The sequence below is a fragment of the Triturus cristatus genome, chromosome 2_1 (genome assembly GCF_964204655.1).
Source record: "Triturus cristatus chromosome 2_1, aTriCri1.1, whole genome shotgun sequence".
In the NCBI taxonomy this organism is placed as follows: Eukaryota; Metazoa; Chordata; class Amphibia; order Caudata; family Salamandridae; genus Triturus; species Triturus cristatus.
The window spans coordinates 1,065,352,932-1,065,380,009 of NC_140581.1; the positions used below are offsets into that span (position 1 = coordinate 1,065,352,932).

General features: G+C 42.4%; 1 protein-coding gene across 12 annotated transcripts in view; it reads right to left on the reverse strand.

The window, feature by feature from the left end:
- PPP3CA (protein phosphatase 3 catalytic subunit alpha) overlaps positions 1-27,078 on the reverse strand; it is a 617,342-nt gene that overhangs the window by 208,381 nt on the left and 381,883 nt on the right. For all 12 annotated transcript variants that reach the window (XM_085635956.1, XM_085635997.1, XM_085636007.1 and 9 more), the window contains exons 4-5: positions 23,419-23,530; positions 13,223-13,368 (exon numbers count right to left, since the gene is read on the reverse strand). In XM_085635956.1, the coding sequence (XP_085492082.1) occupies positions 13,223-13,368; positions 23,419-23,530 (258 nt within the window). The remainder of the gene's footprint in view (positions 1-13,222; positions 13,369-23,418; positions 23,531-27,078) is intronic.

Sequence of the window (27,078 nt, forward strand, 5' to 3'; positions counted from 1 at the left end):
CAAGGCTGCCATGATGTTTCAAATTACAGAAATGTGTCAGTCTAATTGTTTTTCATTTTGTATTTGACGCCGCCAGTTTGCTGGTTTGCCCAATTGCCACAATCTACCTTCAATAGAGGGTTAGAACCATTAATAACCCAGTCTCCATTTGTTAATAATAACATTACCTTACAAAACACTTGATCCTGCTAGCTGGCAAATGATGGAGGAGGCAGCGATGTGCTGCCAGCCGCTTCCTTGTATACATTTTACATCCATCCAGCTGGGTGGGTTTCTCTTTCAATAACACACAACTTCAAGCATAAATTCTGATTTTTCTGCAACTCCCTACTGAGGTATCCATGCCTACTAACCTTGGTTCACACCTAGACCCTTCCTTTGCCTAAAATCAAGCACCCATCCACCCGCATTTGCAACTTCAACATAATTATTTGGTGTACCTCGGTGTATCTATTCCCCCACCACAAACATCTGAAGTTGACTCAGCCCATTACTGTGTAAACACACAAATAGTGAACCGTACACAATCCATTCAGTTATTCCATTGTTTCTGCAATCTGCTCTAATAGAAGAATCTGGATTTTGTCAAACCCATTGGCCTCGGCAAAATCCTTGAAAGGGGGCAGGTCTTGAAGCACAAAGATTTCTTCTCACTAGATCAATCTGTCTTGCAAATACCCTCATAACATCCTTTAATATGCATAGTGGCACTCTATCTCCCTTTTCCTGGTATCTATACCAATAGTGAGCTGTACGCGCCTGATGTATGTGAATTAATGGAAAAACCAAAACTATGAAAACACAGTGGAGGAAACCAAATCATGGAAAAACTGTTTTAAGGAAAGACAATTTTAAGGAAATACAAAAAAATCGATTATTAAAGGATTCATTTTAAAGGAAAGATAATTTTAAGGGAAATGTTTAACTTATATTAAAACTGGTTAGAGTTTGGGGTAGTGAGGGTTTTTTGGGTTCAGGGATGGGTAATGTTTAATGGTGATCAAGGGTTTTAAGGGTCAATGATGGTGTTGAAAGGGGTATTTAGGGGTGAGGAAAGGGTGGAGTTTAGGGGTGGTAGGGTGTTTTTAGGGTTTAGGGATGCGTAAAATAAAGCAGTGTTGCGGGTTTTTAGGGCTCACAGATGGGCAGTGCTCAGGGTTGGTGAGGGAGTTGTAATGTAGAGTTATGGGTAGCTTTAGGGGTGACAAATGGTTCTTAGTGTTTAGGAATGGGTGTTTTAGAGGTGGTAAGGGGTTTTAGGAATAAGTGAACTTGAGAGGTAGAAAGGGGTTTTTATGTTTCTGGAGTAGGTGGAGTTTATAGACTTTGAGGGGCTTCTAGGGACCAAGGATAGGTGGAACTAAGGGGTTGAAAGTGCCTTTAGGGATCAGGGATGGGTGGACTTTAGGAGAGATGAGGCTTTTATTGGGGTCTGGGATGGATGGTGTTGAGGGGTGGTGAGGGGTAATACAGATGTGGCATGTGTACTGTTTGGGGGTGAGGGGGTTTTAGGGGTAAGGGTTGTGCAAGGGTCAGTGATGGATGTTTACGCATGGTGAAGGGTCAGTGAATTTAAAGCATCAAAAGTAATTGTAGGACAATGTATAAGATTTTTAAAAATGAAGTAATGCCCTAATGTAAAGATCTGAAATAAATACCTCTGTCAAAAATGCTTCTGAAACTAAGCATCACATTTATACCTTAAAAAATAGGCATGCAAAAGCCAATTTCGGGAAAAAAGACTTTCTAGGACGTGGTTTCTATGAAATTGTAAATGCCATTCTCCCTGCAAATTTATATTAAACAGATTAGGTGAAATAGTTTCTCAGTAATGGTATTCTATTAAATCATTTTTCTATTAAATCGCATAGAACCGTACAGTACTACAATGCTTTTTGACCCAAGGGCACTGGCTCACAACATTGTACCTACGCCAACTTTCAAACATACACACTTCCAACCTTGCAGGATACTATATGCAACCAACTCAGACAAAATGAAAAGAAGCATTGGCAAAGCAGATAGGTCTTGCCTATGAGAGCTATTGGCTTTGTAAATGTGTTTTTGTCATGGTGTATAACAGTGCAGCTGCTATGCAGCAGAGCTAAACGTTAGGAGAAAAAATAAATTAAGTCAGCCTCCATCAGCGCTTTTTTTTTCCTGACAGGAGGGAGAAGGTGCATGCAATGAAGAAGGGTGGGGTAGGGGCAAGCATGATGAGGATGGGAAAAAAGGGGAAGGGTGGGGGTAAATTGGGAATGTGCCAAGCAACACAGGAGGGGGAGAGGGATGGGGCAAGCAACAATGGGGGAGGGGCAGGGGAAAAAAGGAAGAAATGATGCCAGGGTTGTTGGAGGGGAAGGGAGACAGACAAGGAGGAAGTGAAGCTGGCACACGCTGACCAAACAGGAGCCAGCAAATAAGAGTTAACGATGAAGCAAACCAATGGTAAGCAATGTGCGTGCTCGAAGCTTCTTTAAACTAACACAATATCTTGAAAGCTACCTTCAAGAAATGCACCCCACCAAACAATCAGAAACCATATTTGCACTTAAATGGAATGGATACAGAGTGATGGGAACATCCTCCTTTTAAGTCAAAGGCTCACGATCTATTATATGACTAGGTACCTTCTTTAGGATTCTCAAAAAGGTGAGTGACCCCAGATGAAAATATCATCTAATTCAGGGTATTTTATGCAGGAAGCACATCACCATGGTTATGGCCCAAATATGTTTATTTATGGCTCCTCAGACTATACCATGGGGTGAGGATTTTAACCTTGTACTCCATGAACAGCTCTCACCACTCTGCTGCATTGACATTAAGGGACATATAACCTGATATCTAAAGGAATAGGCATCATTCACTTAGGAAGTGTATGCACATACGAGTACCTGGTTCCTGGATAGGTTTCGACTATTGGCATTGGCACAAGAGATATCAGCACCTGAATTGGGTCAGTTGAACATCTGGCACACTCTTTTTCACACCAGTCTTCCGTTATGTTGGTGGTTGTGGTGCAGACTCCATGACATGAAGATTTACTAGGTGTCTGTCACCTCAAACACTTCAGGACACAGTGTTAATGGAGGAGATGAGGGCTGAGATCACCAACCATTTTCAGTTCAATGAATCATAAGTAAGCAATGTAGATACACTCTGGGAAGCTTTAAAAGCTTATATTTGGACGGTATGCATAGCAAAGCAGCAAAAGATCAGAAAAGCATTATGTGACCATCTCGACCAACTTCAACGTGAGATGCACTCACTAGAAACAACCTGCATGTACAAGAACACTCCAAGCTTAGCAGATATTAGGACAAAACTCAGAGTTTAGTGAGGTAGTTGAGCAGGAGGTAAAACACTTGGATAAACATGCCAGAGCAATGTTCTATGGTGAAGGTAAGAGACTACTGGGTGGGATCCTTGAGGCACTCTTGTGCCCTCCCTGCTCAAAACAGGGTATTGTACAGCTTAAGGGTGGGAGTGGTAGTAGTAGTATGCTGCATGAAGTGGAGCATATACATTCAGAATTTAGTGCATATTACACTAACCTATACATCTCTTGTGAATACCAGTCGCATGCTGAGCGCTCTGAGCTTTTCGGTTGCATCACGCTGGCCTGGATAAACTGTGCACGCCAATAATAGTTTGATGCACCCATAACTCTAGAACGAATCAAATCTGTAATTTCTAGCCTACCCACATTTAAAGATCCTGACAACGAAACTCTCTCTAGTGAGTTTTATAAAGCATACTCTCAGCTGCTGGGCCCCACACTATTTGAAGCATATAAATTGGAGCAAACATCCACAGCCCTGCCCTCCCCTCTCTGAGAGACACTTCTTATAACACTACTGAATCCTGGAAAACCTCAGGACACTGCAATTCAAAGAGGGAGCTCCCCATTAATAACTTTGACGGAAAGAGGTTTGCAAAGATACTGGCTAATAGGTCACTACAAATGCTGGTGGACGTGGTTCTGACTGATGAAGCAAATTTTATTTCTGGGACATCTACATTCCATAACCTATGAAGACCGTTAACTTGAGATCCTCTTGGACGTCACTGGGACTGGAGTTTCTGTTTGCTGTGTGCAACAAGATGGGACTACCACCAGTATTCCTGAGATCAATCAGATTGCGGTTTTCTAGGCCTGCAACCAGAATTATTGTTAATGGCCTTTTCCCTGCTTCAATACTGGTCAAGGATGTTCCCTCCCCAGCATTTTGTTCTGTATGGCTCTGGAACCGCTGGCTCGGTGATTAGACAGAATCTCACGGCCAATAGATTCAAATTTACCTCCTGCCATCTTCTCTATACGCAGACTATATATTTACAGGATTAAGATGGTTATGAGGTATTTCTATGAATTAGAGTAAGTCCATAATATTTCCAATAACCCTAATCCCAACACTGTACCTTTGACTTCCCACTGCCCGGGGGTACTGGCCCTCAATCAAGGACCTGGCATTTTAGTAAGCCAATATTACGCTACAGTGATAATAAGACAACAATGGTGTGGCAATGTCAAACGTCATAGATCAAGTTAAAAGATGAACTAGTTGCCACTGTTGGGCAGACTGGGCTTATGAAAATGGTTCTTCCTAAATAAATCTACCAGTTCTGCAACATTTCAGTTGCGCTTAACCAACACTTTCTCAAGAATTTGGGTTACTACATGGTCACAACGGAGTGGGCAAACAACCTAGATTTACATGTTAGCTACTCGTACTACCATGCGAACAAAGTGGCTCTGTGGTAACTGACTTTAAACGTAACTATTCCTGCCTGCAGGCACAATTCACATATTATTGGTTATATGGTCTTATGCACATGGCCCATTTGACAATTGGTACACAGGAGACCCCATACCACTCTGCACCCTTAATAGGCAAAGTCCGTCCCGAAGCCAATTTGGTCCTAGGCACACAGACTGTCTGGGACAAAACACCATAAAAGAACGTCATGCCCGGTCTTTTATGCCCTAGAAAACTTGCATAACCATTATCCACTTTACAAGCTCACTAGAGAACCAGAGTTGCTCTGTAGGCTGCAAAAGCTGGGAGCTAATAAACCTCGGGAATAGATCTCCAGAAGGTTACTTCATTGAATGCTGACATAGCACCTATATGCCTGGCCACTCTGCCTTAGACATCCTCTTTTACTTTAGGCTCCAAGCATTATGTAAGGCAAGCTTTCCATCTTCTCCACAGAAACCCTAAGTCTGTGAAACACTATCCTTTCCTCAAATTAGCACACTGTCATAAGACTCTGAAAATCAATGCAATCAGAGACCCCCATTTTTATTCTCAATGCCAGGATACATTGGGAGACAGATCTACAATGTGCTATTTCAGACAAGAATGGCTTTACTGGTGCGCTCAGAACATGATAATAGCTCCTAATGGTAGGTTGAGGCGGATTCATTTTACATCAAGCCTATAGTACACCCCTAATGTTAAGAGAAACAGCCTTTACAACACAGCAGTTACCACGCATGCATTTACTAAGCATGCATTTTTGTTTTTTTTTAACCACGCATACCATCAACATGGTAAGCCAATTTAAGGTAAATGTGCGTGCGTGTGTGTGTGTGGGGGGGGGGTGGCTGTGTGTTCACGCGCGCGCACACATTACACACACAAACACGCACTTAAGGGTTTAGTAGTGGGTATTTTTAGGGTAAGGGTATTGGGTGGTAGGGTATTTTTAGGCAGGAATAAGGATGTTGGGTTGTAGGGGTGTTTTTAGGGTTTAGGGGTGAGTAAGGGAATTGGGTTGCAAGGTTGTTTTTAGGGTTTAGGGGTGGGCAAGGGTATATGGAGGTAAAGGTGGTTTAGGGGAAGGTAGGGGTATAGCGTGATATGGGTATTTTAGGGTTTAGGGGTAGTTAATAGTATTGGATGGTAAGGGTATTTTGGGAATTTAGGGGCGGGCATAGGGTGGTAAGGTTAATTAATAAAGAAATGAATTTGTGGGGTTCCCCCTTCAATAAAAATGAAAATATATTAATTTTTTTCACAGTGTACAGAGTCCACAGCCCCCAGAGGTTTGGCAGAGGCTAAAGTTAGATATAACCTTACTCTCTAAAGTGGTAGCTTGGTCGAGCAGTAAGGCAGCATCAGAGGACAGTGTAAAGCATTTGTTTAACACACTTAGTCAGCAAATGGTCTCACACACTCAAGAACTGAACTCTAGGCCAATGGTTTGTATATAAAAATATATGGTTGTTTTATTTTAGAACCAACAATAGGTATTAAAATATACTTTCTCAGAATGAGATGCTTTAGTTAAATACTTTGCAAAAGGCAATTGACTTGGAATGCAATAGTTACAGTGTGTTGCAATAGGCAACACAATTTCAAACACAATAATACATTGAGCTCTATGGGAATGTTAAGTTGTATGCAATTGATTACTTTCAGGATTACTTTTTCTAACTCCAGGACTGGATCCTAGATTCAGTCCTGGGACAGTTCTTGGAAACAAGTGAGTAATACGTTTTAGTTACTGTTGTGATTTTTAAGCAATATTTTGCTATTTTTAACCTCTTCAGTGCCCATGACGAGATGGTCTCGTCATGGAGCACGGTTGCGCTGTGCCCATGACGAGACTATCTCGTCATGGACCCCACCCACTAGTGCAACGCCCGGCACAGGAGGGGGAAAGGGCGTGGCACTGAAGGGGTTAAAAGTTGACACTTAGAAACTTTTTATAATCATATTACCAATGTTATCTTATGGGAGGAAATTCACTTAGCAGGTAAGTAGGGTAAGTAGGGTTATGGTTACTTTTTCTAGGTCAGTGTTGGATCCTGGATCCAGCACGAGTGTACCACTTGTAAGCAGTTGAAAAACTGCGTTTAAGTTATACAGGCGATTTTTAACGAATATTTATAAGTTTGCAAAATCGACACTTAGAAGAAATGTCACAGAAAAATAGTCAATGGTTTCCTATGGAAGAAAATTCAAGTTACGGGTAAAGTATGTTCTCGTTACTTTTGTAATCCAGTGCTGGGCTCCTAGGCTCAGTACTGGGCCATCTAAAACAGGTAAGTAATTACGTTTTCACAGTTGGTACGATTTTTTAAGAATATTTGTAGTTTGTAAAAATCGACAGAAGAAATTTCACAGAAAAACAGTCAGTGGTTTTCTATGGGAGAAAATTGAGTTAGTGGTAAGTACGGTTGTAAGTACTTTTCAGGGTCAGTGCTGGGCACCAAGATCCAGCACTGGGATCTCTCCTAATAACAGGTAAGTATTTCCGTTTTCGTTACTCGGTTGATTTTAGGTGAATATTTTAAAGTTTAGAAACTCCACAATTTAAAGAAATTTCAAGAGAAACCAGTCAATGTTACCCTATGGAAGAAAAGTGAGTTATCGGCTTTTGGGTAAGTACACGACTGGCAGAGTTAAGGTTCTGGGCATAGACTCAGGGGTCTCCCAGGGTCAGGCAAGTACAGTTGTTACACTCTCAGCGGCACAGGGGCAGCCGGGTGCAGAGTGAGTTAGGCCCAATGTTATCCTTTGGGAGGCAGGGAGCCCTTGGTTGGGGATGCTGACTAGCAGGCCACGCGGCTGTGGGAGCTGGGCTCCTGGTCACTTGCTCAGTGCAAATGGGGAAGTAGGTAGGAGTAGAAGTTGCACTGCCAGGGCCACTCGGGCGGCTGGGTGCAGGGTGCTTTTGAGCCTTCAGGCGCTTAATGGATTGCAATGGTAAAGCTCAAGGACGAACAAAGGCTGCAAGCTCGGGACAAAGATTCTTCAGGTGTGACCACCACTTCGAGAGGTAAGTTGAGTACTTGGAGGATAGGTAGGTACCCAGGATTCGGGCACAGTGGGCCGCAGGCCGCCGGGGTGCCTTTTGGTGTCGGGAAATCTTACCCTCTGTTGATCCCTGGTTCTGAGGCTGCAGACGTCGTCCGGAGCGTCGAAGTTGGTCCTTGGGTGCCAGATTTAGGTTCACAGTCGCCGGGGGGGCGTCCTTGGGGTCTTTGTCCACTCCAGCGCAGGCCAGGCTTGGTGGGTGCAGTGTGTGCAGGGTTCCAGGCGGATGCCAGGGGTTAAATACTTGCTTTGAGCAGAGCCACTGCTCGGGGGAGTCCCAGATGCTCGGAGTCACAAGTTAGCCAGGTCCTCCGGGATTTGTGTGGTCGCTGGCCACAGGAAGTGCCGGGATTTAGCAGGAGCAGGTTCGAGGGTCGACAGGCCAGTAGGGCTGGGGCCAAAGCAGTTGGTGTCTTCCTCTTCTTAGCAGCTGCACGGCAGGTCTTCTTTCTTCTTGATCTTCTTTGCTGTTTTGGAATCTGGAATTTAAGGAAGGAAGGTTCAGGGTTCCCCTAAATACTAAATTTAGGGGCATTACAGGTAGGTAAAGGGCAGGGACTACTGGGTCCCTGTCCTGGGGTGGGTACACCCCCTATCCTGACCCTCTCCTGTGGGAGGGGGGCAGTGGCCTAGTCCTGATTGGGCAGGGCTCCCCATCTTCAAGATGGCGAGAGCCCTGGGATGCGTTTCAACTCGCCTCCCCCACCTGAGGGGTGGGGTTAGCAGAGGCTGGCACACCCCCTGTCCTTCCTTGGGGTTTCCGGACAGTCTTCCCGCCAGAGTGGGGGCTTAGAACCGGTAGGGGCCAGTTGCTGAGTACAGCAAGTGGCCTGGAGAAGCTCACAAATGCGACATGCCTTCAAAGCTTCCCCTGCCCATCCTGGGGGAGGAGACCTAGCACCTCGCCCAGGATGTGCATTGTTGCAGGTCCAGGAGAGCGGATGGCTCTCTACCCAGGGGTTCAGCAACATGTCTGCTGTGTGGCAGCCTAGGCAGCCCCTCAGAACAGATGTGGATTGTAGGTTAGGTTCAGGGGGCATCTCTAAGATGCCCTCTGCCGTGCATTGTACATTAAATCCAGCACTGGCATCAGTGCGGGTTTAATGTGCTGAGAAGTTTGATACCAAACTTCTCAGTCTTCAGTGGAGCCATCATGGTGCTGTGGATTTCGTGTTTGACAAGCTCCCAGCACCATATACTCTTAAATGGTAGCACTGCACTTACAGTGCCCAGGAATGGACCTGGGTACTGTAGGGGCATAGGGCTCATGCTCCTGTGCCCACACCACTGGCATAGGGCACCCAGCTAGAGGGGTGGCTGATGTATGCCAGGGCAGTGTATTTTATGGTCATGACACACAGGGATGTGTGCCATGTCGACTCTGTTTTGTCCTGTACCCAGACACTGAGCCTGCAAGGTCAGTGTGTCTGTGTGAGGGTACAGGGCCTCTAAGGGTGGCACAATAAGTGCTGCAGCCCTTAGAGGCCTTCCCTGGTCACAAGGCCCTGGGAACCTAGGGTACCATTTACCAGGGGCTGACATGTAACCAGGGTTTGCCAATTTGGGTTTTAGGGAAGGAAAACAGGCCCCTGATTGGCAAGAGTCCAGGGCACACTCAGTCAAAGTATATTCAGCAAAAAGTAGGGGCATACCATGCAAGAAAGATGGCCCCAAAAAAGATGATATTAATATGTGTGTGTGTGTATATATATATATATATATATAATCATGTGTTTACATATATACACATTATATATACACACACACATACACATACATCAAAACAATATTTACAGGTATAGAGTGATGCATAAATTATGCAAAAAAAAAGTAGAGAACTCTGGGTAGTTCTCAAGTTTAGGTGGAAAGCAGATCCTGTATAGAGCATCCTCAACACCAACGACACTAGATCTGCTCTCCTCAAATGTCTGCTTTTCTATCAGTCTTTAAGATTAGGATTAGCACAGTGCCACCCATGCTGAGATAGAAAGGGAAAAAGTATTTTGACATTTCTACAGCTAAGTATTTAAGCATAGGACTAGCATAGTGCTGTCCATGTCGAGCTGTAAAATGACAAAAGCCTTTTACCACTCCAGGCAGAGTATTACTGCGCAATGGAATCCCAAAGGGAATGGGGGAAATGGCCCAAAAGGCATGCAGTGTTCACAGACAGCAGTGCTAGACTGGCAGAAGAAAACATTTTCTTTAGCTAAGGTGTCCAGCCTGTTTGATTTCCTATGCGGTGAGGTGGTAGGGAATGAACCAGGATTTACTCAGGTAGTGAAATCTTGGACACCAAGCTCTCACAGGTGGGGTGAGAAAAGAGGGGCCTCCTGGTGTGGGGTGATGGCGGCCGGCAATTGTCCTGTTCACAGGAGTCCCTGTGTAGGGCGTGGACCAGGCCCAGAGCAGGAAGTCAGTAAGGACTTGCGGTTCTGATGGGGTAACACCTGGCTAAAGAACCTATGTCAAGACGTTTGTCTTGACTGTCACAGTGGGCAGCTGAAGGTCCAGGACCTCAGCTGCCTGTCTTACCACTATTGTAAATCAGGCTCCATCCTCCATAGCCACGGTAGGAAGAGAGATCAAGCCAGTCCACTGCCAAATCCTGACACCAGTCCATATTGGGGTCTAAGAGTTGGTATTTTGCAGAGCTCAGTAGCCCCTCCCAATCTTCCCTATGTCCTAGCCCATAAGAATAGGGCTCAGCTCCAGCTTGGAGGGAAGGCCTCCAGTCAGCGCCAGAGTCAGACGACGCCCTTTCACTCCATGTCGGAGTTGGGATAACAATGCGAATGGAGCTGCAGAGGGGGCAGGGAGCGTCAACAACTGGACTGGCGCTGGAAGAAATACCTCAACCTTTCCCATTCCAGATCAATCTGTTGATCCAAGGGGCCTGACTGGCACTGGTTGCGGACCCGCTCGGTGGGGAACCAGTAGGGGCCCCTCCTGAACCCACGGAGCCCAAAGGTGCTCCCACGGATTCGGACTGCCCAAATAGGTGGTGCATTACCTCATAAAATTCTCAGAGCTAAGTGGGGTTGCTGGGGCTACCAGAAACACGGGGAGGCGCGGTCCAGGCGCTGGCTTAACTGCGGAGCCAGGTCTAGAGTGACAACGCTACCTAGTCTCATCAGATGACTTTGAAGTGCGAGGGTAAGTCATAGACCTCTTTGACTTCTTACTCTTTTTGTGGACTAGCCAGAGTGGGAAGACTTCAACAGCGATGAAGATTGATGGCTCCGTGACTGATCCCGGGACCTATCACTCGACTGGAATTGAGACTATCGTGGTGTAGCACACTGAGCGGCAAGGAGTTTGAGGGTTTGCTTCCTCAAGGACTTGGGGCGCATGGCATGCCAATTGGCGCAGGTCTTGGCGTTGCGGTATCCTAGTAGACATTCCTGCCATACCAGTAGACAAGTCTCAAAAAACCTCGACAAAACATAATAACAGGTGCTATATGAATGCAAACCTTTCTCCCCCTTCTATCCTGTCACTATCCTTCTCACTCCAAATAACTGACTAATATTCACCACTCAAATTACTTTCATATTTCACCATACTAATTCACCACTAATCCTTTATGGGTTTCAGTAGCAGCGTGCTACTCGCCAAAAAGAAAAAAAAGAAAAAAGAAAAAAAAGCGCTTCAACACCCCATCGGGGGTAACAAGCACTATATAAATACAAACCTTTTTTCCTCTTCTATCCTTCTGCTATAATTCCGAATCCAAATAACTGAGTAGCCTATCCACCACTTAACATTACTTGCATGTTTCACTATACTAATTCAACACTAATCCTCTATGGGTCCCGGAGTAGTGTGCTTCTCGACGAAAAGACGCTTCATCAGCGGTAGTAAGCGCTATATAAATGCAATTACAATATAATACAATAGTGAAAAAGCATTCAAAAAAGGAATGGGCATAGTTCTCTCTGGATCTGCGCTGACTGTCGCGGGAAGAAAAGAACAGATGTTACAGTTCTGGGGTGGCACGTATATAGGCAAAACGCAAGTCACATCTGGCGCAGACGTCACGCCGAGCCGAAAGACACCACCTACCGGCGCACAGGGGTACTGCTCATGAAAAATTTCCAGATCCAATCCGACATCTGGGAATAATTATAGGGTAAGGAATCTACCGTTGGAAGTCTCTATCAGATTAACAATACAGGACGTTTAAAAATTGAGAATATTCTTAAAAGGGCAATTTATCTTGGATTTCTTTGCACTTCGAAAGAAGCTGGCCTATAAAAAACGATATATATGTATATAAATAATATCCACGTACACTAGGGAAAGGCCAGACCATGTGTGTAAATAAAACAATATAAGGGACAATTCATCACAGTACGAATTGTCTGGTTCAATATACTTCACCCATTTACTGACCTAAGAAAATTCGACAACGTAAACCAATGATGACAAACAAAATTACTGTTAATATTAGAGAAGAGATACAAAGATTACTAAATGCGTGTGTGTAAAACACAGGACATGAGCGGGACATAACAAAACATGCAAAAGCAAGAACGTTTTGTAATCTTAAATGAGTGTCAGAGTAAAACAAGTGGGAAATTAATGAGATTTAGTAGAGCTTGTTTTAATTTTAAACGTTACTCAATATCGCAAAACACGTGTTTCCCGCCTTGTTTCTTTTAAAGAAGAGTAAAAAATAAATACAACACGGACATCGAATATACATACGCAACTATTTTCAAATAAAGTATTACATGTATCAAATTATTGTTAATTGCAAATGAAATACTCATCTGGTCCATACTCAAAAAATGCTACAAACGACCCAGTTCTTTTCTTTTTTTTTGTTGTAGGTAGAGTACCAATGATCTAGTTTAATCCTTACATTAATCATCTAAATCGATGAATAAATATAAAAATAAAGCAGGCTTGCCAACTAAAATAAGCCGTTCTGCATGTGGATAAAAAGGATGCGCTTCACTGCAACTCACAGCATTTTGTACTTGCGTTATGGTTTCAAAATAAGTTCCATGTGGTGTTTACTTTCCAGTGAACACAATAGGCACACTGAAAAGAATTTCAGAAAAATGTCAATAAATAAACAAACTTCTATTCGCTCACGTACAAAAATCAGGACTTTAAATACATTTACGTCGAAGATTTGCCTCTCGATGCAAATTCACGAAGACATAGTGCAGCCTTTTTCGAGCTTGAGTTGGGCAAAGCATTCCTTTGAACTGTGTCAATTCCCCCCTTCCCAACAAACTCAAACAATAATCAATATAGCTAGACTGTAACGAAGAGGTTGCCATCGTGCCTGTAGATGCTGGCCAGCGATTAATCAAGGATATACACAAGTACATAGACTGCGAATGACGTGACGGTCTTGTGGGACCAGAGGCACTTACTTTTCTGATGTCATCTAAGGTATTGATTTCTGGAGACAAGCCACCATGTACACACAGAAACTGCTGGTTCATCAGGGCCGCTAAAGGGAGGCAGTCGAAGGCATCCATGCAGGCATCATACACCCTTTCTGAATACTTGATTTTACCTTTTTGGAGGGGGAACAAAATGAAAATAATGCAATTATTACGCAGTCCCCGACTTTTAACCCAGAAATAATTACAGAAATAAGCTGGGAAGCAACAGTTACAATAGACACGAGTTACAACAGTCCTCAACACCTCATTTCACTGTATAGAAGTAGCACCACTCAACCTTAGTATCTGCCATATCGGAGAAATTCAGTGACTCATACTTGTACAATTATAAACGTATGGCACATTTTTTATGACTAACAGGACTGGACTACAATCACTTAGGAAACATCCGCAGCCTCTCACTCATTTTCCTTAAGAACCTAAAGGCCCAATAGAAGAAATGGCCTTTGTACTTTAAAAACTCTCAGTAGACACCAGAGAGGGAGTCAACCTGCACCATGTCCAGCAACTGTCATTCAAACGACTGAAACACAGAGGAGGCAACTCTTTGGGAATTCAAGGGCCCAAACTAAAATACACTGGACACCAGCCTGATAACAAACCAATCGCGCCCATTCAGAAAACCTCTGCAAGCATAAGTAAGTCTTCAGGCTAGCATTCTGGGGAAGGTGTTAATGCGGCAGGTGCAGTGATAAAGGAACACCCGATAAGGGGCACCACGCCTGGCATCCGGTGGAACGTAATTTACGTTTGTGGCACTTTGTGCTGTTTAAACTTCCAGCTAGCATGTAACAAATACTCCTCGTTCTCCACTTTTCTTCCCTTTCCACACTTTAGACCTACCCTATGCAGTTTTGCCATTTCCCTAATGAGGACATCAGCATGTTGGTAGAGTGCTAGCCACGAAGACCAGGCTATATGACGGGCTATATGACCGGGAGAGCTCAAGGACTAAATACCTGTTCCTATATTTGCATTTTGCTCTTAACGGGCTTGACTGTTGGGACCACATTACCAAGCAGAACAGAGTTTGAAATTGAGACAGCACAGGATCATATTGGGCTTAAGCTGAACATTTTAAAGAGGGGAGCTTCTCCAACTGGACTTGAACCTGAGGGTTTCAAAACCAGGGTCATCACACACGCTGCAGGGACACGGCTCCGAAATGCAAGGTTGCACAGCAATGCACAAAGGTACTTCCTGAAACAAAATCATCTGGCTTTTCCAAGTGTGTGTAATATATTATACTATAGCTTGACAATTTAGGTGACAAGATTTAGTGACTTCAATGCTCCATATTTCTAATCAAGTCAAAACCAGACGGCTCGCCCAAAATCGTTTGTTTCCTTTCTTTTTTAATAGCAATTAATAATAATTCATTCAACATATATTGAAAATGCATGTGCACCCAATAATCAATATTAATAACAAATATAAATGTTAATTTAGGCCGCATGCTTACAGTATAGTCTGAAAAACATGGTCAGTAATTATACAAAGTTTCCCCAAAGTTTTGTGAATTTTTTACCTAAACAGAAGCAAGCTGCATTCAATTGTTTGTACTGTTTATGTGCTCTCTCTTTGCATCTTATCTAACCAATCAAGGAAGTCAGAATTGATTTGGCGAAACATTTTTGATAAAAGCTACAGATGGGCGATAAACAGAGAAGAAGATTAGATTATAATTGCTGCATAGCCCGATCAAATTTTAAGGGGCTCTTGCGGTATTATATATATAATCTTGGGTTCTTTGTCACAATATGGTCTCACTGCTGTCCAGAAATGATCTAGTCTGGGGTGGCGGAATAGAATACGTGATAAATTTCCAATGATGCAAAACTCAAACACAAGTGAGTTGATGTCGGCTTGATTATGTTAAAAAAACTGAGCAGTTCAACAAACTAGCAATTTTGCAAAAAACGGCATCCTTCCGTAATTGCCCACTCTAAGAGCTGAAAAATGCATATTATTGATTTTATTTCAGAAATCCAAACCCACCATTATATTTTTTTCGGTTTCCATTTTCGGGAAGTTTTGGGGAAGACTTTAACTTGAGTGATGGATAGAAGGAGTTTTCTCCAATTTCCTACCTTCTATGAGCCTAGAATCTTAATTAAAATCCATACCAAAACCACACTGCACTCTTTACTTAGAGCATCTATATTTTTCAAGTGGTGATAGATAAAAATGTATATGACTACATAAGCCAACCGTTAACAACTTTTATCTGAGGTCCCAAGTGGCTCATCTCTTGCATTTATCAGTAGCTGAGAAATCGGATAGCTTGAAAGACCATTAATTTTCCACCAGGATACTGTAGTGTAATCAGCTAATGGTTGGTCTTTAAATCTAACATTTTTAGCCGTGTCGGATCATCTATAAAGGGGATTGAAAAAAATCTTTTGTTTCGGAAAAATCATTGAAGGGTCTTATGGGGGACTTGAGCTCAAAATGTCTTCAATAGTAAGATCCTTTAAAATCATTTGGATTGTTTGAAAAATAAATATAATAGTGTATCTGAATATTGAAGAGGTCGAAGGCATCGTTTGCTGTGTGTTTTTTTGGTTTTTGTTTTATATAGCACAAACTCGACCCAAAGGTATCAGAGTGCTTTACATGAGCCCCAGTTGCGTTACAGACTGACACATTCATTTTGTCAGGCATGTGGAGATTAAGGGATTTGCCCAGACTCACAGGATGTTGAGAATTCCTGCCGAGGCTTGAACCTGGTTTCCCAGCTTCGAGGTCGACCACTCTAGCCCTTAGGCCATATTCGCTCCCAGTTAAGTGCTAAACTAAGAGATTTACTCCTCTAAGTAAATAATGAAAGCATGGTTTCTATCTTTTAAAGAAAAAAAGTTGAATTTAAAACACAAGGGGTTGCAGCAAATACGAAGTTGAATAAAGGTAAAACAGGCCAACGGATCTGATAAGGGATAGGGAAGATGATTCCCTTTGAAGCAGGGCTTTGATTTTTGTGAACAGCGATCTACAATTGAAATCCTATATGTTTTCTAAACTGGATGTTAGCTTGTTCCCCAAGTAACTATTTGCTTGAGAATTGTAAAACTCTTGTATGCCTGCAATAACATTTCTGGTGTACAGTTAGACAACAGAACTTCAGTGTTACATTTAATTTTTTTTATACGCGCCCACTTCTTGAAATCGAGAGAAATATTCAAATACCTGCTCATGAAAAAGCTTACCCGGCTTAGAAAAAAAGCATATCATCAGCATACAGTTTGATTTCAGGCATGTTCAAAAGAGTGATAGCCAATGGTTCTATAAAGAACACAAATAAAATGGGACATAAAGGACACCCCTGTCTAGTTCCATGTTGCATCTTAAAACAGTTGGCATTGTCAGAATTGAAAATCAGATTAGCTTCTGAATTCCTAAATATTATTTAAAAAAGCTTATGAACAAGGCAGCCAAATTTCTTTAGAATATACAAAAAACTTTACCCAGGCACGAGGTCAGTAGTTTTCTCCACATATAATAAAAACACTATCCCTGAAATCTGATTTGTATTAAAAATGTCAAAGGGTTCAATGTTATAGTTTGCATTGGAATTGGCGTCCTGTGATAATATCTGGCAGTGACCCTACTCATTCTATTGGCTATGAATTTAGCTATACTTTTATATTCAGAGTAGGAGTTAGGATCTTCCTGATTTTTCCCTTTTTAGGTCTCGCCTGACCCAGCGCATGCGCTGGTCTGGTGAGACTTATTGAGAGGGCTCCAAAAAGTGCTGCCTGCCTAGAGCTACAGTGCATGTGCGCGGGCACGCGCGCCGCGCTTTACCGCGATTTACTTTCACTTTCGCGGCCGCAAGGCCGCTTTGATGTTTGATCGCGGTCACTTTCACGGCAGCACGTCCGCTTGGCATAGCAAATAGGTCTTGCTTTTGGGACCTTATAATTATTTAGTTATGCAACTGTTGTATGGCTAAACACTTATAAGGTCCCAAAGGCAAGACCTATTGGCTATGCCAATGCTTGTTTTAAATGTAGGTAATTTCGTCAATATAAAAAGAAGGAGGATTTCCCCTCCTGCTAAAATATGATTAGTCAAGAAAGATATTCTATCAGAGAAAGTGTGACTGTGTGGGATAACAAACAGCGTTAAGAATTCCTGCAGTTTAAGCAGATTGATATTTTGACTGTTAACGTAAATATGTGGCTCACCTAAGGTCATGATCGTAGGGTGGCACCTGAGCTATTCTAGGCAAGAGTCAGGTTAAAGACCAGACTTGTACATCCATTTCTTTTTAAAACGGATATTGAACACAGGGTTTGGAACATCAGTGACCTGCAACTCTGCAGCCCGAGTAATTCATTGCTGATAAGATTACTTTTTTGAGAGCATAACATTCTCTTGGCCAGATCTGACAATAACTGCAGCCTCTTGCATCCCATTGTGAGGTGGCTGGTAATCTTTAATTAGTTGTACTGTGGCCATAAAAAGCATATGGTAGCAAGCAAGCCTGAACCACTCTAGAGCAGTCTGGAAGAGGAAGGGTGTACCCTGAAACAACCAGTAGGCCTAGCTTTGGCTGCCAGCCTCTTGGCTTTGATAATACTTATTTTGTTATGGGTTTTGCAAAAATATTATTGTGGAGGAAGGCTCCTGACCCTCATCAATCCAAAAAAGGGAATTAGCAAAAAAATATTTTGGGGCCTCAAAAAGCACATACTGATATAGTGGTCCGCGACACTTAGGGGGAACTATTTTGTGCGTGGATCTGCTCTTTGTGAATCTGCCTAAACATCTGTGCAACATTACCAGAAACAGTGCCCTACACTGTGTTGTGTGCTGCGGCACTACCAGAAACAAATTACACTTCTAATTCGTAGAGGAATAGAAAATAGATCAGTTTCACATACTTGAAAATACATCAGTTTTACATACCACACACTATGCTGTGTGATACAAGTACATAATTTTTCTTAGGACGGTTTAATGGACTAAAAATGTAAATGTGACAGAACAAAATATACCATCAGAAATTTATTTTGATGGCAGAGAGCTCTTCCAGACACTACAGGAGGGTACTTCCAAAACATAAGAGACTGATTATTGTTCCCCAGGCCAGAGAACAGCAGCTTGGCAAGACGTATCAATTATTAGGCTTATCAGAGCCAGTAATTGCTCTGTATCAGCAAGGCTAAATGGCTAGACGAATAGTTCCCTTGAAGATTACCCAAATAACTGGGCCCTTTATAGTGCATCCATTTTTCAAACATACAATGAAGACAGGTAAAATTCCATGTGTGAGGAAGGGGATTTTAGGCCCACTCATATTTTAAAAAAGGACAACAAAACATTCTCAGTAGGTACCAAATAGAGACCCTATGAAGAAGAGGCATGAACTAATACATATGGAATACTTTTTTTGCCAAACTTGCTTCTGTGAAGGGTTTTATACACTTAAAGACATAAAGGCACTGCCCATTCTATCCAGAAAAATCTTTCAGTAAAGGGAGGACTTGTATTCTGTGAATTGTTTACATAAAAACTATCATGCTACACAAAATGACCTCAGTCAGCCTCCACTGTCTCTTGACAGCAATATTGGCACATGCATAGCATAATCTACTGAGTCTCAACCATCCGATTAAATCCGTAGCACAGATGCCCTGATGTGCCTCGCCTGCTTCTCAGTGAGTGCCAACACCTCCCTCCCCAAGTTCGCCTTTATTTGTGGTGACTCGTGGGGAAGGGCTGCAGTTTATGAGGTAAGGGCTGCAGTTGATGAGGTGAGGGCTTTGGTGCGCCAAGGGCTGGTGAGCAGATGAGGAATGGGTAGCTTAGATACCTGGCCGGGCACCTCAGGAGTCCTGAGTCTGCTGTGGTGGAACCCAATGTGAGGAAGATTGGTGTTGGCTAGTGACTGCAGGCGTGGATTTCCATCCTTGGAGACGGTGGTGAGCAGGGCCACTTGGATCTACTTGGGTGGCACTCTGGGCCTGGGGTGGGAAGGCGAGGAGATGTCTGCTCAGGCTTGTAAGTGAAGTGATATGAAGGACTCGGTGAGGAATTCACATAGCATAATTCACAGTTCTTTAAATTTCAACAGTTGAGGAGTATGTTTAACGCTCTTAGGAAGTTCTCTGAAACCTTCCCCGAGTTTAGACCACTGGGGGCCAAGATGACTATGAAACACATGGGGGCCCTCAATATGTTCAGATTATACCTCTCCTTGATAATCTGGGCCCCCTACCTACTAGTTGACATACAAACTAATAGGCAGGAGGGATTGGGAGCCAGAAATATGAGCAGAGGAAGGCACTGATGGTGCCCAGTGATCTGGTGATTTCCTCCAGTCTCTGCTTGATCCAATTTATCTACTTACATAGGGCCTATTTAACACCCAAAAGGCTCTGTTGGATGGGTCTTTGTAGGGACACAGAGTTCAACCATTGTAGAGGGGATCTTTCTTCCATGTAGTTTGGGAATTCCCAGTCAGTCATCCGAGTTCACTGGGAGTAGGTGGGGAGTTCTCTTAGGGCTGTGTTGGGGAGGCCAGTTAATCTGCACCCTAAATTGATGTAAGGGTCTTCTGAATGAGGACGGTGGTCCCAGATATAACCAGTTGCTCCTGGGAGAGGGATGCCTCACAACAAAATGTCCCCAGAGTCTACATGAGTGTTGGAGAGGAATGGATCATTATGCTCTTATGGAGTGGGAGGGGTGCTTGGCCACGGGATGCCCACTCAAACATAAGAAAATATGGGAGGCCTTTGGCAGGCATAACCACAAATGGATCCATAATGGGCCTTGCCTATGAACCACTGATGACAGCATGTAAGATACTCTGTCTTGTGGTGGTCTGACATGTACCCACTGGATGCCCAGCCTAACTGTCATGAGATCATGCTTTTATTAGAAGGGGTTTTCTTGATGTCATCTCCCCTGCTTCAGCTCTGTTGTGGATTCTTTTTGTTTACACGCATCGCTTGCACAATGGTTATGCTCGAATTGTTTTGTGGAACAATTTGTTTTGTCAATTATTAACAGTTATTTTAAAAGTTATGCGTTTTGAAACTTCACTTAAAAACGATGAGGACTAGTTCTTAAATGGTGGCAAACTACACAGAATAAATAATTATATATACCTGGGCGTAAACTACCAAGATTAATCGCAATTGGCTAAAAAAAATTAGAAGAAGAATAATAAAAATTCTTGTGTCATTAACGTAGCAAATGCTTCCTTTAGGTCTGAAACAAATTATGGGGGCTTGCATTCCAAGCCAGTACTGAAGGCATATAGGATGACACTGGAACAGACCATAATGCACAGCTTAGGCCCTTATGACAAATTTCTTTTGAAGTGCCAACTCTGGGTGGATACTGCTCAGGGCCATTACACATGGAGCAGTATCTCTGGGTCGGATAATTCTGGTCACAGAGACATGGGATCAGGTTTCATCAGGTGTGATTGGGCACCGGCTAAAACCACTGCACATTGTAAGGGCAGGATATTCAGCCAGGAGCACAGCACAACCATCCATCGGACTGCTGCAGGACTACGGGGGAGCCATACAATGCTCATTCCTGCCTAATCATACCGTGCTCGACATTCCCTGAACCTCTCAGGCCCTAAGCAGGTGGAAAACCTCATCATATTTTTCCCTAATATTCTGAAGTGATTGTGTGATTATTCCCATTCTGAGGATAAGGACAAATCTTTTAAGTGGCAAATTTTTAATGCAGCACGTACCTGCCATGATTGGAGATTGCAGCCCACCCTAGCATATCAAAATCAACCAAACTCATAACGAGGATCGTAGTGGCTTGGTTGTTCCACCATGAGCCTTTCATCCACAAACTAGAAGCAGCATGGCTGTGCAGTCCTTTCTATCTTGCAAATTCGCCTTTGGCAGAGATTAGAGCTGAATTTTATATATGTCCAGCTTGGCGCCTTTGAAATGTTCAAGTATTAACATGCTTCTTCAGAGCTTACTGAAGATAAAAAACTGTTTCTTGAATTGATTTACTCTGAAATAATTATACAAGAAACATTTAAGGCAAACCATTAGGTTTCTTTTACTAATGACTATCAAACGTCTTGAATGCGGCAATCTTCTGTATGATCCTGAAGTATGCCCACAGATGATATATAGGTATAATTATGATCAGGCAATGTGAATTGTAAGACTGGCGGACATATTAGTGATTACTCTGAATCAACCAAAGGCATTATTAGCTGTGAAATTACTCCCCACAGAACTACCTGCATATACGACTGTGCACATTGGCGCAAAGGTGGGCTCACAATACTGACAAATCCAGATGGGCAAATTATGAATTCTGAGGGCTTCACTGTATGGACCAAAATTCCTCACAAAGAAAGATTCTGTAGGTTTTGCAACAACCACCAAAAAATCACTATCAAACATTTGGGGAGTTTCCTCTTTAATTACAGCACCAAGAAAGGAATACTCAGCAAATCTAAAGAACTACCACTCCTGGCCGACACACAAAAAGTAGGCATGCAAGCTGAACACTGCATCCTCCTGGCACCACACTAGTCCCCACCAAGAAACGTTGCATGTGCCCAGACTTAGGCAGTGCATCCTCTCTAATCTCATGAAAAAAGACATCCTTGGTCGTTGTAGGCAAGAGTATTTCTGCACCTTACAACAAAATGGAAACACTGCTAACCTGGTTTAAGAGTTCTCTTCCCCTTGTACTCGCATTGCTCACTCGTTCCTCTGAACCCAATAACCACCTTTACCAATCAAACTCATTATAATAATTTCAAACCTAGAGCTTCCACCTCTAGAAAGTCTTGCCCTACAATGCAATCAGAACAAAGGTTGTTATGGTCAAACGTACTAGCCACACAAACTTAAAATGCAAAGAGCTCATTACTTTTGCCCGTATCACTTGCAACATTTCAGTGCATGTTTATTCTCAAGCTTTAAGTTTGATTCACATCTACTGGCACTCCCTGTCTCCACTGGCATCGCATCTGTTTTTAATGTGCTGAACCCTTGTGCCTTGTACAAGCTGGAAAATGGTGCATCCCCCTGCATCAGAGCTTCTGCTGTGGGGGTATAAGACCTTATGTTACTCATCAGATCTCACACAATCACACTGTTCATCCTTAGGAATCTGAATGTGTTAATCAAATTTCCTTTTTATCAGTCATTCATGTGTTTACCTTTATCAGACAACCAGGTATGCATTTTCGAGGAGTCAATCTCATCATAAGGGGCTGTAAGATACAGCCACGTTCTGCTCGTCACCCCTCCTATCAAGTGATGTTTTTCTTCACATTTCAGAAATGGAAGTGTTTAGGGGGGATACCATTGTGGATCAGTCATGTACAAGACTTCAGAGTCTCCAGATGGATATACAAGACACCTTGTTCTACAGTGACCTATATGAGGCTGCAGCCAACACCAAATACGATTTTTCAAAGGTCGCATCCAAACTTGAAGCCCAAAAACACATTGACGTTTTGTGAGAGGAAACATGTTAAAAAGTTTAATACCGTGGAGAAAAGTAAAACATCTATTTCCATGTGTGCTACTATTCATAGCCAGGATGATAAATCTAAATTAAAGCATTTTGTTCTTCTAACGCTAATGATCCAATCCTCTATGGTTCTTCAGGACAAACGGAAATAAATCTGTTGACTAAAGAGTGATTCATAAATGAATACCTCATCCTGTAGTGTATGTTTTCTCCATCTGTAGCGATAACCTCAAAGAACCATCACGATCCTTAAACGTCAAGGTTTTCAGTTTCCTTCATCCTCACTTGCCCAAAGGGTTTCTAAACCCAAGCATGCAAATTACCCTCCATTTTCAAGAAATGTTAGGTTGCTAAGTCTAGAGCACTAGGCAAACCCATAAACTTTTCTTATATTCATGCTCTTCAGGTCCTCAGTCGTCCCATTTCTAACAGACTCGCATCCAAGATAGAGAATTTGACAACAGCAAACGAAGGAGATCAACATATGGCATTCCCTAAAGCCCTACTTTCAAACACCACTCACGAAAGCAGGCATGGTACCCCGATGCTCGCGCCTGAACCATAATCCCTCTACATTCATATGCATGAGCATTAAAAATGTCACAGTTTGCTGTAAGTGCAACCTCCTATACCAAGAAAAGCTATACAAATAAATACAAAATGAAAATACTTACATTCTTGCTTGAATGTGAAATACTCCGTTAAATGTCTACATTCATGATTCCCGCGAAGTAAAAACAATGTTTTTGGATAAAGGATTTTCAAGGCCCACAAATACAGCACACACTGCAAAATAAAAGTACAAATTGAGATGGATATCTTGTGTTGTCCGTTTTGTAAAAACATCATTGCAAAGGGGGAAGTAAAAATCCAGGATTACCACGTTGGAATAATACAATTTGAGCGATTCCAGAACAAGGTGGAGAGAGCCTAAGAAAGTCTCAAAGCTGTTCAAAAAGTATTCTAGTTAAAGCATTTTTTGTACATTATCGGGGGGTGATCGACACATACCTTCACTTTTACTACTCAACCGATAATCTCTGCACGCCCACATTTTTATCAGATAAATAAACAACCGTTTTACAACAGCAGATTTTAAACAAATACAGAAATGCAGTTCATTTTGTGAAAAATACAAAAACATAACAATACGACCTAAATGGTTTGAACTGTCAAAGACATGCAATTTTAACTAGGTCATAAGTAATTAGTACACTTTTCCTGGCGACAGAAAAATACCGACTTTTCCTACTACCCAAAGGGCGGACGTTACCATATTGCTCTTTTCTTTTGCAGCAGAGACACAAACCACTAAAAAAATAATAAAAAATTGGAGGTACAGACCACCGTGGCCTCTGCAAATTTAAAACTCCCCATGAGAGGGTTTCAGCTCATATATTGCTTCATCTGTGCTGACCACTCCCAATATCCCGGAACAGAAATGAAAGCAAAACTGTCACGAGGAATGACACCTAGATGGTCTCTCAGCCGTTTAAACATTTATCAAACTTGAGGTTACATAAGCTGTTCCACCATTTCAAAGTAAAGCTGTTGTATGTTCTTTCCAATAATATAATGGTACCAATAACCCCTAATATCATAATATCAAAAAGTTTACCAATGTCCATAGAGAAGAGAAATGTGAAATACAGATTTTCTGACGCCAAATCTTAATCGGGTTTGCAATTTTTTTCACAGGAAATAATTCCACCATGTGGTAATTGGCAGAAACTCGCCAATTTCGCGGGACCCCTAGTGTACATAGATAACAATCATAACTGGCAAATTTCAGTGGTTTCTCGGTTTTAATTTTTAACCATAATTGAACTTTAACTGTGGATTTTAAATGCTTATCAGACTTTTTTTTTTTTGACCTATGTTAAAGTCTTACAACTAAGTTACATATAAACTTTATACTGTTTCGTCACAGAATTTAAAAAAAAAAGTTTTTTTATCATTAAATACTACATCCAACTTTCAATGAAAGCATTCCCTGTCACCTTCCTGCCTATGCGCAGCATCAACTGTCTGTAGGGCCTGGCCTAAGACCACGCCCTGGGTCCAACTCCAGTTGTGCACTGGATTCAGATGTGCACACTGGGGATTGGTTACAGGCCCTATGGTCAACCTTTCACAAATTGAGAACATGCGCTCCCCCCCCCCCCCCATTTTATTACTATTATTTTTGATCTACCATTAAAAAAGAATTTGCCATACCAAACCAGATTACCTTTTTGGGGGAAAGTTGTGTTAAGATTAATCAGACTGCACCAAAGTTATAAGCAAATCAAAAGTTGGCTTTTGAATGGAAAGTCAGACCCAACCATAACATTTATATAAATAAATAAGATTTTACACATTATTAAATAACAATACATAACCAAACAATGAATTATGGTGTATACATAAAGGTCTTCGATAATGTAAATGGAAGGGGATATGTAATGTCACTCACTAATGTCATTTCGGAATGGGGGCAGTGCGCAGTGGTGACTGGCCTCAGGGCCTTCCCGCAGGTCCATTCTTCAGTGCATTCAACATCCAATGGAAATGGCCTTCAACCAGGAGCAGCGTGGGTTAGCCACAGGGTCTGGTTACAGACACTAGCATTTTGCTCAACCTAGCAAGTTTCCAACTAAATACCTTAAACCATGGACATCATTATTAGGCATTTTACCCCGTCCCAATCTCCTTCATTCCCAACCTGAATTGCCTTGGGTGTGTATAAAAGATTTTAGGTGTTTCCTATGGGCCACCCCATGTCACTGAGTCAGTTGTGCAAGGTCTTCTGCAGTGTACAGTGTGTATTGAGTGCAGGGTCTACCAGGCCATACACCTGTCTCGGAGTCACTAAACCACTTGTGGTTAGCAACTCACTGGTTGAACACAGTAGCCCCTGGGCATAGTGCATCAGTCCCTGTTTCTCAGAGTGCTCAAGTTCTGCACTATGAAATGTTATTTAAGTATTCAAATTTTTTCCAAGATTTGGAAGAAAAAATAATCAAGCATCTACCAGTGAACTTGCAGATTCGAATTCTAATCTGTGAATTCTTCAAGAACAATGGATACTTTTTTGGTATATTTGTGGGTCAGAATCATCCACTTTAGGACCACCTCAGACCCTCTCTTATGGTTAAGAGTTGCCCCACTACATCATGTACTCCCTCTATCATTTTTTTAATGAAATAAGCTTCAGTGCCTGGCAACCTGTAACGGCCACAGCAACAAAACATTTCAGGTGCTGCCAGTCTATCAGACTGCTTAGATACTTGAGTTCTCCAAGGAAGAACAAATGTTACTTACCTGTAAACTGTGGTTCTCCAGTATTGGTGTCTTTCATAGATTCACATGCTTGAATATTCCCCGTCGTCGAAGTGGGAGTCCCACGGTGTATAAAAAGCAATAAGTGTCATGTTTATACATATACATACATAACCACATAATAGCATATACATATCCAAATAAACTTTATATATATAATTCAAAATAACATATCAAGTGAAAATACCATAGGATAGTATTGACACATAGGAAAGCATTGAGAAAAATAATCACTTTACTGACATATCCTTGTCGTTTTATAGTCCAAATTCTAGCCAATCAGGCGCAAGCACCCTCTAGAACCTTCTCCTCAGAGGCTCAGGCCCTCAGTTTTTCGTAGCACAAGAGTGACAAAAGAGTCTAATGAGGAGAAGAGAGCCTCTGAGGGGAGGAGGGTGGGTCGCATGTGAATCTATGAAAGACACCAATACTGGAGAACCACAGTTTACTGGTAAGTAACATTTGTTCTTCTCCAGTATTGGGGTGTCTTTCATAGATTCACTTGCTTGAATAGAATAGTGAGCAGTAAGCAGCAACTGGCTGACAAGGCCGTATTAATATTGCATGAAATACAATGACAATGTATTTAATACGCAATTGAGAATGCACAAGGAGGAGGGAAGTAGAAGAGGCTCACCTTATTTAAACAGATTCCGCAGAACTGCTTGTCCCACAGCCGTGTCCGCTTCATTAATCGACTCCAGGCAGTAGTGCTTCGTGAACGTGTGCCTGCTGGACCACGTAGCTGCCCGGCAAATCTGATGGATGGGTACACCAGCGAACAGAGCAGTGGAAGATGACATTGCTCTCGTAGAATGAGCCCTTACTCCAGAAGAAAGAGGCTTGCCAGCCCTTTGATGGCAAAAGGAGATTGCTGAAGAAACCCAACGGGCAATCGTGGGCTTGGTAACCGACTGTCCTTTACAAGTGCGTCCGTAGGCCACAAACAGCTGATCCGACTTGCGAAAGGATTGTGTTCTGCTGATGTAGAATTTAAGGCACCTCTTTAAGTC